The sequence below is a fragment of the Hylobates moloch genome, unplaced genomic scaffold (assembly GCF_009828535.3).
Source record: "Hylobates moloch isolate HMO894 unplaced genomic scaffold, HMol_V3 SCAFFOLD_16, whole genome shotgun sequence".
Taxonomy (NCBI): Eukaryota; Metazoa; Chordata; class Mammalia; order Primates; family Hylobatidae; genus Hylobates; species Hylobates moloch.
This window is the reverse complement of record NW_026652291.1, coordinates 69610136-69625154: the sequence shown is the minus strand read 5'-3', so window position 1 is coordinate 69625154 and position 15019 is coordinate 69610136. Positions and strand designations below refer to the sequence as shown.

Genomic DNA, 15019 nt, shown 5'->3' with positions numbered 1-15019 from the left:
TATTTTTTCAAATCACATTCTCATATTTCTGAAAACTAAAGAGAAATTTGTGTCCTTTTACTCATTAGTTTATGTCTTGGTTGGTTTGACTGTGTCCAAATAAGTATAGCATTCGTTTATATGGTGCAGATGATGTAAGAATCTGAACTGAGAAAGTTGTGAGAGAAAGAAGTTGTCCTGTACAAAGATCTTTCAAAGACTGGCAAAGCAAGGATATTTATGGCAAAATCCCATACTATTTCCAACCAACACTCAAAGAGCCTTATATTTACAACACTTTGCAAGTACTTTCTCAACTAAGCTTCACACATATATTAACTGTCAGATCATTTTTCCCTTCATTTTTGTCTTTGGATTCAAGAAAACTGCCAACAGGAAACTCGAGAGAGTTTTACATAGAACTCATTCAATTACTTTTGGTAATATTTTAAAAGTAAAAAACATTGAATGATCATATATGATGATGTTATCCAAAGCGTTTCATTCATAAAAATACATATTAAAAATCTAAACTGTAACTTATTAATTATTCAAACTTTCTCAATTCAAAATTTAATTTTTAACTTTATTCAAAAGAAATGTTTTGGCTGGGCGCGGTGGCTCATGCTTGTAATCCCAGCACTTTGGGAGGCTGAGGCGGGCGGATCACGAGGTCAGGAGATCGAGACCACGGTGAAACCCCGTCTCTACTAAAAATACAAAAAAAATTAGCCGGGCGTGGTGGCGGGCGCCTGTAGTCCCAGCTACTTGGAGAGGCTGAGGCAGGAGAATGGCGTGAACCCGGGAGGTGGAGCTTGCAGTGAGCCGAGATTGCGCCACTGCACTCCAGCCCGGGCGACAGAGCGAGACTCCGTCTCAAAAAAAAAAAAAAAAAAAGAAATGTTTTCCCTCTCAAGATTTACTTTCTTTATTGTTATTTCTCATTCTTTGGTTTGAAATTTTTCCAAATAATACCAATAGTTAATTCTATTCATGTATTTCTTCTGATGAATCCAACTCTTTATGTAAGAGCCAATTTTCATTGGAAGGACATGCAATAGAGAAAAAAGAGCCAATGAACAAGAATGGAGGGAAGCACTGGATTTATTTCCAAATGGTGTTCTCTAATTCAATCCAGTCTAACTTGAGTCTGCAGATCTTTAATATGTCATGCCAAAGTCCTTAGAACTGACTAATGAATAGAAAATAGTGTATTAACAAAAATTACTGTGCTATCAATCATTTATGTGATTCTTCTTGTATTCAATTCAAAAAGGAATTCCAGGCAGTCTCCAATAAAAAGAATAACAATATAAATCATTAACACAAGATATGCTAAACAACCAAAGTAGTCTTAGGGGGAAGAAAGGCAAGAAATTGTTATCAATAAACCCTTTAAGAACTAAAAGAACTTTACATCTTGGAGTCAGATACGCCTGCGTCCACACCTTTCTCCACTTACTGGCTGCATAACCTTGTATAATTTATTTAATCTATCAAAAATTTAGTTTCTTCATCTTCGGTTTTTATGAAGATTAAATAACACAACATATTAAAAGTGGTAACACAGCAACTGAGAAACAGTACATGTTCAATGCTGTTAGCAAGTAATACAACAGCCCCACTCTCTTGGTGAGTGACACTTAAGATATGCCACATGGCTTTTTAGAGGGATCTCCAGCAGTAAATTAGACAAACAAAACTAATATGGAAAAAAGTTAAAAACTGAGAAACATGTCTCCTCACAATGTATAACACCCTCTTGTGTTAGCAATTTTGCAGATTCCCCTGAGGAAATTGTGTATACTAGACTGAACCTGTTCAGTAGAGAGGTTTATTAAGACGGCATTTGAGAAGAGAAATTTGATTTGTGGTATATACAAATCACTGCTGGAAAACTGTCCTTCTTACTACAAATTCTATAAACGTCATGAGTTTCTGTGAAGCATGTGTGAATTTAATAAGAATTCCCATGGACTTATAGGAAATGCTTAAATAAGTGTCAGTGAACTATCAGTGGTCCACCAATACACACAGCAGCCCAAATCCTCTTCTCTAGTTTCTCTAGCACTTTAAAACGGAAAGTGCTTGCTTATGCCTTTTTCTTAAAGTTCTCATAAGAAATTATTGCTTTTCATAGCCCATTTAGATATAATTTTTGACAATTAAAACTTCTCCATATGTCACATGTGATAAGAAAATTTGATCCATAATTTCCCAAAATATATTGAAAATAGAATTTCCAAGTCTAAGTCACTTATTTGTATTTAATTTCCAAATCTAAGTCACTTAATTTGTATTTATGAAAGTCTTGTTCATTTACTTGATTTAAAGGTGGCTGCATATGTACCATTCTTATCATTAAAGAAGGCCTTGTCTTAGAGAGGCAGTTTAGGATGTTGATTCAGGACACTGACTCTGAAGCCAGAGCTCCCAGGTTCAAATCTCAGATGAGTTACAAACCAGGTGGTAACTCCGGAAAAGTTGCTGACATTTTCTTTGCCACAATTTTTTTCTTCTGTAAAATAGAGGATAATGGCACGTAAATTATATGGTTATTATGAGTCTTAAAGGGCTTAACATTGCCTGATATATATCAAGTGCGATGTGTTAGCTGTTATTAGCATTGTTTGGTTCCTCAGAAAAGGAATGCCCATTTTCATTTACTTATTCCAAGAGAAGGATACTCACTGCCGGGCTTCAGGGTAATCTATCAACTCCTTTGTAATTAAAATTCTGAATATGTGTTTTCTTTAAACAGCTTTATTGAGGTATAATTTAAATAAATTATACATATTACAATGTAATATTTTATGTTTTGATATAAGAATCCACATACAAAATGATCACTACAAACAAGATCATGAATATTTCTATCACTCCCAAAAGATTTCTCATTATCCTTTGTTATTGCTCCAGTGATCACAGATTTTACCCTATGATTTTTTTTCTAAGATTTTCTACATTTTACATTTAGGTCAATTATTTATTTTGCTTAATTTTTATATGGTACATTATACAGATCAACATATGTCTGTGCATATGGAAATTCAATTGTTCCAGGATCATTTGTTGAAAAGACTATCCTTTCTTCATTGAATTGCCTTTGTACTTTTGTTAAAAATTAATTGACCATTTATGTGTAGCTCTATTTCTGAACTATTTATTCTGTTCCATTGATGTATTGTTGACCTTGACAGCAATGCCGTACTTTCTTGACTACTGTAGCTTTATTATAATTCTTGATATCAGGAGGTATAAATCCTCCAATTTAACTCATCCTTCTCAAAGTTGCTTTGGATATTCTATGTCCTTTGCATTTCCAAATGAATTTTAGAATCAGCTTACAAATTTTTATGAAAAAAAAATCACTGAGATTTTCATTGGGATTACATTAATTCTCTAGATAAATTTGGGGAGATTTGATATCTTAATATTGTGTCCTCTAATGCATGAATTCAGTATAGTCCATTATTTAGTTATTATTTGTTAATAATTTCTCTCAGCAATATTTTGTAGCTGTTTGCATACAGTTCTTCCATATCTATTGTTAGACACATCCCTAAGCATTTCATGTACTATTAATATTATAAATTGAATGTTTAAAAATTTTAATTTATGACTATTTATCAATAATATCTAGAATATAATTGACATTTATATATTGATCTTGTATCCTATAACCTTGTTAACTTCCCTTATTTGTTCTTGTATCTTTTTATAGATTCTGTAGCAGTTTCTACATAGATGGTGATGGAATCTCTGAGTAAAAATAATTTTGCTTCTTAATTGCCAAATGGCATGTCTTAAATTCTTTTTCTTGCTTTATTGATCTGGCTAAAACTTCCAATACAATTTTGAATAGAAACAGTGAAATTGTACATCTTTGCCTTATTCCTGATCTTAGAGGAGAAGTATTCTGTTTTTTACTACTGAGTATGATGTTAACTATTGATTAGCTGTGGATCCCCTTTATTTAGTTTCTCCTTAGGTCTTTTCTTCCTTTCTTCTTTTCTTTTTCTTTCCCTTCCCTCCTCCCTCCCTCCCTTCCTTCCTTTCCTTCCTTTTTTGAGACAGAGTTGCTCTCTGTCACCCAGGCTGGAATACAGTGGCATGATCTTGGCTCACTGCAACCTCCACCTCCCAGGTTGAAGTAATTCTCCTGCCTCAGCCTCCAGTGTAGCTGGGATTACAGGTGCACACCACCATGCCCAGCTAAGTTTTTGTATTTTTAGTACAAATATGTACTGACTATGTTGGCCAGGCTGGTCTCGAACTCCTGGCCTCAAGTGATCCACCCACATTGGCCTCCCAAAGTGTTGGGATTACAGGCGTGAGCCTCCCACCTGGACATTTTTTCCTTAGGTTTCTGAGAGTTTTTATCAGGAAGGATATTGGATTTTGGCAAATACTTTTTCAGCATTGAGATAATCAAATGGTTTTCCTCTCTGAGTGTGCAAATACGATGAATTACATTGATTTTTTTCAAGTATGAAACTATGTATTTCTAGGCTAAACCTCACAATATTTTATATACTTTTTAATGTATATAGTAGTTTCTATTTTATACTTTTTATTTGATTTGATAAAATTTTGTTAAGAATCTTTTTATTGACATTCATAAGGGATATCATCCAGCAGTTTTCTGGATGTAGTTTCTATTTTATATACTTTTTATTTGATTTGATAAAATTTTGTTAAGAATCTTTTTATTGACATTCATAAGGGATATCATCCAGCAGTTTTCTTGTATTGCCTTTTTGACATCTGGGTAATGCTTGCCCAAGGAATGAGAACGAAAAATATTCTTTTATTTTCAATTTCTGGACAACTTTGCATAAAATTAATATTATCTACTCTTTAAATGTTTGGTAGAATTCACCTATAAAGCCAACTAGGTCTAAAATTTTCTTTCTGGGGAGGTTTTAAACTAATGACTCAATGTATTTAGTAGACAAAAGATTATTCATAAAATTATCTTCATATTCCTTTTTTTTTTTTTTTGAGAGTAAGTTTCACTCTTGTTGTCCAGGCTGGAGTGCAATGGCGCGATCTCAGCTGATAGTCTTCTTTTAATATTGGTAGAAGCTGTAGTGATGTCTCTCTCTTATTCCTGATACTGATAATTTATTTTTCTCTTTTTTTCCCTAATCAGTCTAGCTAGAGGTTTATCAATTTCATTGGTCTTCTCGAAAATAACCCTAGCTTTTCATTTCATTGATTTTTTTTCTTTATTATCTTTTCTGTCTTCTATTTCACTGATTTATGCTCTGATTTTATTATTTTCTTTCTCCTATTTACTTTGAGTTTAATTTGGTCTCCTTTTTCTAGTTTCATAAGTTGAAAACTAAGATCTTTGTTTTGGTAGCATCCCACATATTTTAATATTTTGTTACTATTCAGTTAAAAATACTTTCTAATTTCTCTTTTCATTTCTTCTTTGAACCATGAGTTATATATAAGTGGGTTATTTAGCTTCCATGTATTTGAGGATTTTCCAAATATATTGCTATTACTTATTTCTAAACTAATTCTGTTATAGTCAAATAACATACTTTGTATGATATGACTTATTTTAACTTAAGAAAATAGATATGGAGTCTCGATATACTGCTCAGGCTAGTCTCAGGCTGAAGCCATCCTCCTGCTTCAGCCTCCCAAAGTGCTGGGCTTACAGGCATGAGCCACTGCACCTGGCTGAATTCTTTTAAATTTAAGACTTGTTTCGTGGCTCAGAAGAGAGTTTTAGTAGATGTTATGTGTGCACTTGAATGTATATTCTGCTGCTGATGGATGGCATGACTGATTTTTAAATGTATATATTGTGTACAACATGATGTTTTGATACATGTAGTGAAGTGACTTCTATATTCAAGCAAATTTACATATCCATCATCTCAGATTGTACATTAGATCTCTAGATTTTTTAATAGGACCATAACTCCAACTTCATATCTTTTGACCTACATCTTTCTATTTCCCTTGTACCTGATTTCTGGTACCTTTAGATTCTCTGTTTCTTTCTTTTTTTCTTTTTAGATTCCATATATAAGTGAGATCATGTAATATTTTTCTTTCTGTCTGATTTATTTCACTTAGCATACTGTCCTCCAGTTTCATCCATGTTTTCACCAATAGCAGGATCTCCTTTTTTTTTAAGGCCAAATATTACATTGTGTGTATGTATGTGTATAAGCATGCATATATATATATATATATATTTTTTTTCAATTTCTTTTTCCATTCATCTAATGGACACTTCAGTTGTTCCCATATCTTGGCTATGATAAATAATGATGCAATGAGCATGTGACTAAAGACATCCTTATGAGGCAGTGATTTCATTTCCTTTGGGTATAGACCTACAAGAGAGATTTCTGGGTCATATGGTAGTTCTATTTTCACTTCCTTTAGGAACCTCCATACCGCTTCTCACAGAGGCTACACCAATCTACATTCCTACCAACAGTGGACAAGGGTTCCCTTTCTTCTACACCCTCACCAACAATTGTTATTCATTGTCCTTTTGATAAAAGCCTTGAATAGAGTGTTTTAAGTGCCAATTAAATTGCTTTATAGTACCATTCCAAGTCTGTTATATCTTTACTGATTTTTCTGGTCTATCAGCTATTGAGAAAAAGTATTGGAATCTCTGCCCAAAATGGTCTGTTTTTGTTGTCTCCTCACAGTTGTATCAATTTTTGCTTTATGTATTTTAAAGGTGTTTTAGAGCATAAACATTTAGTAATGTTATGTCTTCTTGATTAAATGGCATCTTTGTCATTAAGAATGTGCTTCTTTATAATTTGTAATCTTCTTTGCTCTGAAATCTACAATGTTTACTATTAATACGCCACTCCAACTCTGTTTGTGTTAGCTTAATATATATATTTCCATTTCTTTGCTTTATTGCATCTTTATGTTTAAAGTGGGTTTCCTTCTTTTTTTTTTTTTTCTGGTGCTGAGACAGAGTCTCACTCTGTTGCCCAGGCTGGGGTACAGGGGCACAAACACTGTTCATGGTAGCCTCAACCTCCTGGTCTCAAGTGATCCTCCCACCTGAGCCTCCTAAGTAGTGGGTAGCTGAGACCACAGGTGCACTGCCACCACGCCTGGCTAATTTTTTATTTTTATTGTTTTGTAGTGACGGGGTTTCACCATGTTGCCCAGGCTGGTCTCAAACTCCTGGGGTTAAGTGATCCTGCTGCCTCAGCCTCCCAAAGTGCTGAAATTACAGGTGTGAGCCACCACATCTGGCCTAAATTGGGTTTCTCATAGGCAACATGTAACTCAGTAGAGCTTTATAAACCTAATCTGATAATTGTTGCTTTTTAATTGGGGCTTTTAGTCCATTCCCATTTAACAGGATTATTTATGCAGTTGTTTTAAGTCTTCCATCTTGCTATTCTTCTATTTATTGCATCTATTTTTTATTCTTTTTCTTTTATTGTTTTTTTTAAATGATTCTATTCATTTCCTCTGTTGGCCTACTCATTATAGCTTTTTGTTATGTTTTTAAAGAGTTATAAGCTAAGCATGGCAACTCATGCCTGTAATCCCAGCACTTTGGGAGGCCAAGGTGGGAGGACTGCTTGAGGCCAGGAGTTTGAGACTAGCCTGCGCAACATAGCGAGATCCCATCTCTACAAAAAAAAAAAAAAAAAAAAAAAATTGCTGGGTATGCTGGCATGCTCCTGTACTCTCAGCTACTTGGAGACTGAGGCAGGAGACCTGCTTGCACCCAGAAGGTCAAGGCTACAGGGAGCCATGATTGTGCCATAGCATTGTAGCCTGAGCAACAGAGTAAGACCCTGTATCTAAGAATACAAACAGATAAACAAACAAAAACCCAAAAGCATATATTTTATCTTATCACATGTCTAATTTTTTCTTTAATCCCCTTTTCAAAAAAAAACTTTAAATGATATTATACTACCTCACATAGAATAAAAACCACATCGTTCCTGGCTGTTGCAATATTGTTGTCATACGTTTGACTTCTACATATGTTATAAATAGACAATAAGCTGTTATTAACTTGATTTAAGCAGCCTATTACCACTTAAAGAGATTGAAATAATACAAAAAAAATTTCATAGTAATCCACATAGTTACTATTTTCAGTCTTCTTCATTGCCTTGTGCCTATCCAGGTTTCCATCTGATACAATTTTCCATTTGGTTGAAGGATGGCCTTTAACATTTCCTGTGGTAGAGGTCGATGGGTAATGAATATTTTCAGGTTTTAATGAATGAAAACTATTTTATCTTCATTTTTGAATGATATTTTCTCTGTATATATAATTCTAGATTATTTTATTCCACTATCTTTTTATTTTTATTTTTCTGAGACAGGGTCTGACTGTCATCCAGCTAGAGTGCAGTGGCACAAACACAGCTCACTGCAGCCACAACCTCCCAGGCTCAAGTGATCCTCCTGCCTCAGCCTCCCAAGTAGCTGGGACTGCAAGCATGTGTCTTCATGCCTGCCTAATTTTTGTATTGTTTTGTAGAAATGAGGTCTCGCTATGTTGCCTAGGTTGGTCTTGAACTCCTGGCCTCAGGCAGTCCTACCACCTCAGCCTACCAAAGTGCTGGAATTACATATGTGAGCAACAGCACCCAGCTTCCACCTTCCTTTTATTATGGAATTCTAATTCTAATCTTCAACTAGGCTGCTTGAAGATACCTCAGAGCTCACTGATGCTCTGTTTTTATTTTGTTTTGTCTTTTTTTCTTTCTGCTTCATTTTGCACAACTTTTATTGCTATGTTTTCAGGTTTACAAATTATTTCTTCTGTGATGTCTAATTGGCTGTTAATCTCATCTAGTGTATTTTTCATCTCAGTAATGATAGTTTTCCTTTTTATAATGTGATTTCAGGTAGATATTTTTAATGTCTCTACTTAATATGATCAATATTTTTTCCAGCTGCTTGAACATATGGAATGCGGGTATAATAACTTTAAATGTTTTTCTCTACCAATTCTATACTCTGTGAAATTTCTGGATCAGTTTATATTGATTAATATTCTTATCCTCATCAGCTGACTATTCCTGCTTCTTTCCATTCCTGGTAGGTTTAGATTGGATGTCGGACACTATAAATTTTATAAATTTTATCTTGTTGTATGCTGGGTATTTGTATTCCTATAAATATTCTTGAGCTTTGTCCTGGGAGTATAGTTAAATTACTTTGAAACAGTTTGATCCTTTCAGGTCTTGCTTTTAAGTTTTTTGGGCAAGACCAGAGCAGCATTTAGTCTAAGTTTGCCCCATTACTAAGGCAAAAACCTTTTCTTGGTACCCTATCACATGCCTTGTGAATGATGAGGGTTTCTACTATGAATGAGGGAAAAGGGAACTATTTCTAGCTCTGTGCAAGCTCCAGGGACTGTTACCTCTAATCCTTTCGGTGGTTCCTTCTGCTGAGTACTTGAGAGCATCCCTCTGTATATCTCAGGTGTGCCTTGTCTGTGTAGCCCTTTCCTCTTTGGCATTCTGCCCTGTAGCAATATTAGCCACTTTAGCCTCTTTAGACTCCACTTAGAGACTGACAGTCTCCTTGAGTTTAGGAAACAGGTCTGAGAGTCTGGGGAGGCCTTATTAAGCAAGAAAGATTAAAGATCATCTTCTTGGTGTCCTTATAGAAACATAACACTCAGCTACTTTGTGAAAAAATGTAAAAATTTAGAATATAGATACAGTAACTCCAAATCAAACGCCAGAATGAAACAAAACTTATTAAATGAACACATGTACTCATTCATTCAGCGAATACGTATTTGTAGACCTACTATGTGCAAGTATTTCCCAGACCCTGGGGGATATAGCAGTGTATTTGTCTGTTTTCACACTGCTGATAAAGACATACTCAAGACTGAGTAATTTATAAAGAAAAAGAGGTTTAATGAACTCACAGTTCCATGTGGCTGGGGAGGCCTCACAATCATGGTGGAAGGCAAAAGGCACATCTTACGTGGCAGCAGACAAGAGAAAATGAGAACCAAGTGAAAGGGGTTTCCCCTTATAAAACTATCAGATCTAGTGAGACTTATTCACTACCATGAGAACAGTATGGTGGGAACCACCCCCACAATTCAGTTATCTCCCACTCAGTCCCCCCATAACATCTAGGAATTATGGGAGCTACAATTCAAGAGGAGATTTGGTTGGGGACACAGACAAACCATATCAAGAAGTGAAAGTCCCAATGCAGAAGCAAGGATGAAATGGGAACGGGGACATATGATAACTGAAGAGCCAACTTAGAGGATTCTGATTCTCTGCAAAGGCAGCCTCCCACATGGGCAACTTCAAAGCAACTTGGACTCTTCACTCAACCAACAGAGAAAAGAAGCAGAGAAATATCTCCCACTGAATGATGTACGCTGCGCTCACAGTACTTGTTGGCATTAGACCACTCTCTTCATTCCTTTTCTGACAGTGATTTTCAACTTTTTCAGCACAAAGGACCTTATTTGCTACCTCCATTTTTCCAGTCTACACATTCAGCAGTCACCTTAAACAAAAGGAAATACCTTTCTCTGTTTGGAATTTGTATCTACCTGTATGTAGCAGCTTGAACCTCTAAGAAGCAGCCAGGGTTTCCTCAAAGCTAAAGCTTGCCTATACCATAGAAGTAGGATAAAAGGCTGAGGGCAGTGGCTTACACCTGCAACCCCAGCACATTGGGAGGCCAAGGTGGGAATATCGCCAAGAATTTGAGATCATCTTGGGCAACATAGTGAGACCATGTCTCTACAAAAAGTAAAATAAAAATTAGGCAGGCATGCTGGCACATGCCTGTAGTCCCAGCTACTTGAGAGGTTGAGGTGGGTGGATCACTTGAGCCCAGGAGTTTGAGGCTGCAGTGAGCTATGATCAGGCCACTGTACCCCAGTCTGGGAGACAGAGAAAGACTCCATCCTTGAAAAAAAAAAAAAAAAAAAAAAGGATAAAAATGTCTACATCTAGTCTGCAGAGAACTGCTCTAGAACCCCTGATCATACGATTTCAAATAAATCCTCAAAGAAACACAACTTTGTCTCCTCCAAAGCAGTCTGAATGCTTCAAAAATTTCACAACTTTGCCTGCTGCAGTTGATTTTTGTATATATCTTATGGCCACTACCACGATTACAGGCTTAAAAGTATAGAGAGTAATAATAATAATCTCATCTGCCCTTCCAAACACTCTCAAAACAAACAAAAAACATGCCAGCTAAACAGCTTTACAAAAAACAGGTCATTTCAAGAAAAGACATCTAATTATGTTGACTCTGATTACTAGTAATAACTTGGAGGTCTTAAGAAATTTAACAACTTCAGCTTAAAACAATTAAACAGAACTATTGAGGATAAAATCACCTCCTAGACTCGATATATCTACAGATGCAAAAAGAATTAGATGGCTTGCTGATTCATTGTCCCTTCTGTTCCCAGTCCCAAGTGCCTAACACGTCAGAGAGCAGATATTAAGGCTTTGTTAAAATCAGAATTCATAGGAGGAAAGAATTTTTCAGTGGCACTATTATTACATTTGATTTTTCAATTTTGGATTCTGAACTTTCCAAAGTTATAGAACTGAAAAATATAAACCTATAAGGAAAACTTTCCATTCTATGTATGTATGTATGTATGCATGTATGTATGTATGTATGTATCCATTTATATAAGTCAAACATGGGAGTTGGGCCTTCAACTAATAGACATTGACCTCAAGGTCATTTGGAGTATGCAATCTTTTTATTGATAAATTCTTTCCTAAAGGATATGAAGGCTCTCTGGACAAATATGCATTGTATATTACAATGAAACAACTTCTAGTTATATCTATTTCCTCCATCTAGCAACAGCTTAAACCTGTACTCAATTTGGAAAATCCTTAAAAGGAATCTCTACACCCCACCTTGAGCACTGCATTAAAACTCTAAGAGGAAACTTGCCAATTCTCAGCAATGTAACTATCAGAAGAAGCTCTAAGGAGGAACACTAGGAGATTAGTGTACAAATAGATGATGTTAACTCATGTCATGTCAGGGAAAGGTAAACAATGTACTTTATTTCGTTGCATTATCTGCAGAGCATACACATTGCTCCATATGCTCTGACAGTACTAAGCTACTTTCTAGCAAAATATTCATGGATTATTGTATGATTAATGAATATTGTTAGTGAAGGAATGATGGAAAGAATTAATGGCTTAGGTTGGTAAGGTTAAGCAAAATCTCCATGTGATTTTTTTCAAAAAGACAATGAGATACACTAAAGGCATTTTAGTAAGGCAAATAAATGTCAGTGTTATGACAGATGGGGTTTCATTTAGTGGACAGCTAGCTCGTAGTAAAACTACGAGCTTCAGTTAGTTAAAACCACTTGTAAGATGGCAAAACCACTTTAAGTTAGTCAGTAAAACCATTTATAAGATGAACACAGTTTCCAAGCCTGAAAGAATTATTTTTTGTCTGAGAAAATCACAGACCATTACGCTTAAAAAAACATTACTCACAGATTCCTTTCCCATCTTCTTTTGTAGACGTGTTTGCCACTGGACGGCTTGCATGACAATGGCTTCCCACCTTCTTTCAAGATTTACAATGATCAGCTGCATGGGCTGGTGGTCTGCATTCAGATTGCAAGTCTCCCGGTCATCCAAAAGATGCTGGCATAGTCGCAAAATGGAGGCAACTCCTCGACGTCGTTGCTTGATTTCACGACAGAGGGACTGCAACATGGAAAGAAACCAATGTATGAGTGTTTATAGGGCAGAGTTCCCTAAAACATGAAACACCTTCTTCCATCATAATTTCAAATTATAGTGATACACACAGCTACCAACAATAGGACAAGAAGAAGAGCTCTGATGTCTCTTTTAGAATGGAGGCCTCCTACAGAAGTCCAATATGCTAAAGAATTTAGCTGCATCCCATTCCTCCACACTTTTTCACGGATTTATCCCTCTGAAATGTAGGGTCCTCCCTTGACACCTGGGTAATTAACAATTTCTAGCCTAATGAAATAAATCATTTAGGTCAGATGAATGCCAAACAGATTGACAAGCTTTGACATAAGGTCAAAGGAAACACAAAAGATAGAAAAATCCTCCGAAAAGAAATAGAATTTTTCCAAATTTACTCCTACATTCTTTGGAGGCAAAAAGTTCACTTTTCTACTGGCTGAGAACAAGTTAAACAAGATTGCAAAGAATTTTTATATATAAAATCTATTATCTGAAAAAAAAAAGATAAGCAATATTCCTCCTCCGAAGCTTGATTAACAAAGCAATAATGTTCTGAAAGCGAAAATTAAGATACTGGATTATTACTGCACTATTTGTTGGTTGCTGTGTTTCTTTTAATAGACATTCATACTATTTAAGAAGGACATGCAGGCACCAAAATAGCGTTTTGCCCCTAGAAGCATTTGTATTGCTGCAGTGACCCTAAACTGAATGATTCAAGCAAAATAGTGGGTACATATGTCTAAAAATATTATATCCTTTCTTTGCCTACGTATAGTGTGTAAGTGATATTCTAATTCGGAGCCTTCGGGAGAAATGATGATTATATCCACAAACATCACTGAATTACTAATCTCCTTCTACTGCTACAATTGGACTGTTCTGACAGTTAACAGATTGCTTATTAATCAACAAGGGTAAACAAGACAGTGCAATTTCATTTAGTGTGAGCGTTTTAATGCCTGAAAGTATTTGTGCTTAAAATGTTAATCTAGATAAGGCTTCATTAGAAGAAATCTTAAAATGATTAAGTGTGGTGTGCTGAAATGTGCATAGAGTGGGGGTATTAGATCAGCAGGTGGACATTTCATACAGATGTTCCACTTATTGATATAATGCATGCTAGAGCCATTTAAATGACCCTAACTCAGTAATGGCTGGAATTCTATTATTTCTGTAATGAGAGAACTCTGTACCTTTAATATTTCTGAATTTTAAATAAGGTGAATGACAAATTCCCAAACCTCTATTTATGGCAAAATATGACTAGAAATTTTATTATTCAATTTATACCAGCGCAGCAGTTTCAGTTATGTTTCTTGAACTTATCCTTATTTATTTTCCTAGAGTTCATTACTATTTTCCTATATAAGTCCTGATATAACTACCATGTCTGACAAATTTCTTTACTGCAGCTATTAATTGGTTCAGTGCTGAATGAGGAGAAATCTGTAAGACATTCAAAGATAAAACCTAAGCCTACTAAGGCAACCAGCATTGTTACCATCTCTTTCTACAACCCTGTCAAATGTCTCCCCTCAACCCCACACACATGTTCTCTTTCTCTCTCCCTGTCTCTTCTTCTCACGCACAAACACACACACACATCCACACACACCCTTCAATTTATCTCTTGCTCTAGAACGACTGTTGGGCAAGTCAAACTATGAATGCCACCTAATACCTGCCAATTTGGGGCCCAATATTAAACACTTCAAGATAACACTATGGCCAAAAGAAATTGGCCCAAGTGAGTCCTATAAATTTTAGTATTAAGGATTTGGGGTTTTGTGTCTGTTTGGTTAACTTGTTAAGCGCAAAGGCCTAGAAAAATCAAAAGAGATGTTTCTGTGCCATAGAACTGAATTTTGCAAAACTCTCTTTAAAATAAAGTTAACTAGCATAATAACTGTATTTCTTAAGCCAACAAAAAGTCCCAAAGTTCTTAGCTGAATGAAAATTTGCAATGGATGGCACTAAAGGTATGTGCAGAGTTAGCAGAGGCCACATCAGGCAACATTTGCAAAGCACAGCACCCCAAATAGACTTCATTCACCTTGTGGGCATTTTCAAAGTTCTGAAACAGGACATCTGAGGTTGCTAGGAGAAATTTTTCATAAAAATCATTGGCCATCAATTTTTTTGTAAGTATCTAGAATGTATCCAGCATTTTAAATATCTAGATGATCCCCACTCCTATCTTAATATGAATAATCAAGATGAGTACAGTGGTTTAAAAACTGAGAAGGCAATTACTGTTGATATTCAATGTCTGATTTTTGGATATTCACAATTCTGCA

At 35.5% G+C, this 15019-nt stretch overlaps 1 protein-coding gene across 3 annotated transcripts in view; it reads right to left on the bottom strand.

Annotated features, from left to right (window-relative positions):
• Positions 1 to 15019, bottom strand: part of AKAP6 (A-kinase anchoring protein 6) — a 621223-nt gene that overhangs the window by 44274 nt on the left and 561930 nt on the right. For 2 of the 3 annotated variants that reach the window (XM_032179906.2, XM_032179908.2), the window contains exon 13: positions 12489 to 12704. In XM_032179906.2, the coding sequence (XP_032035797.1) occupies positions 12489 to 12704 (216 nt within the window). Of the gene's footprint in view, positions 1 to 9898; positions 9953 to 12488; positions 12705 to 15019 lie in introns of all 3 variants that reach the window. The other variant, XM_058429369.1, reaches the window with a different exon arrangement.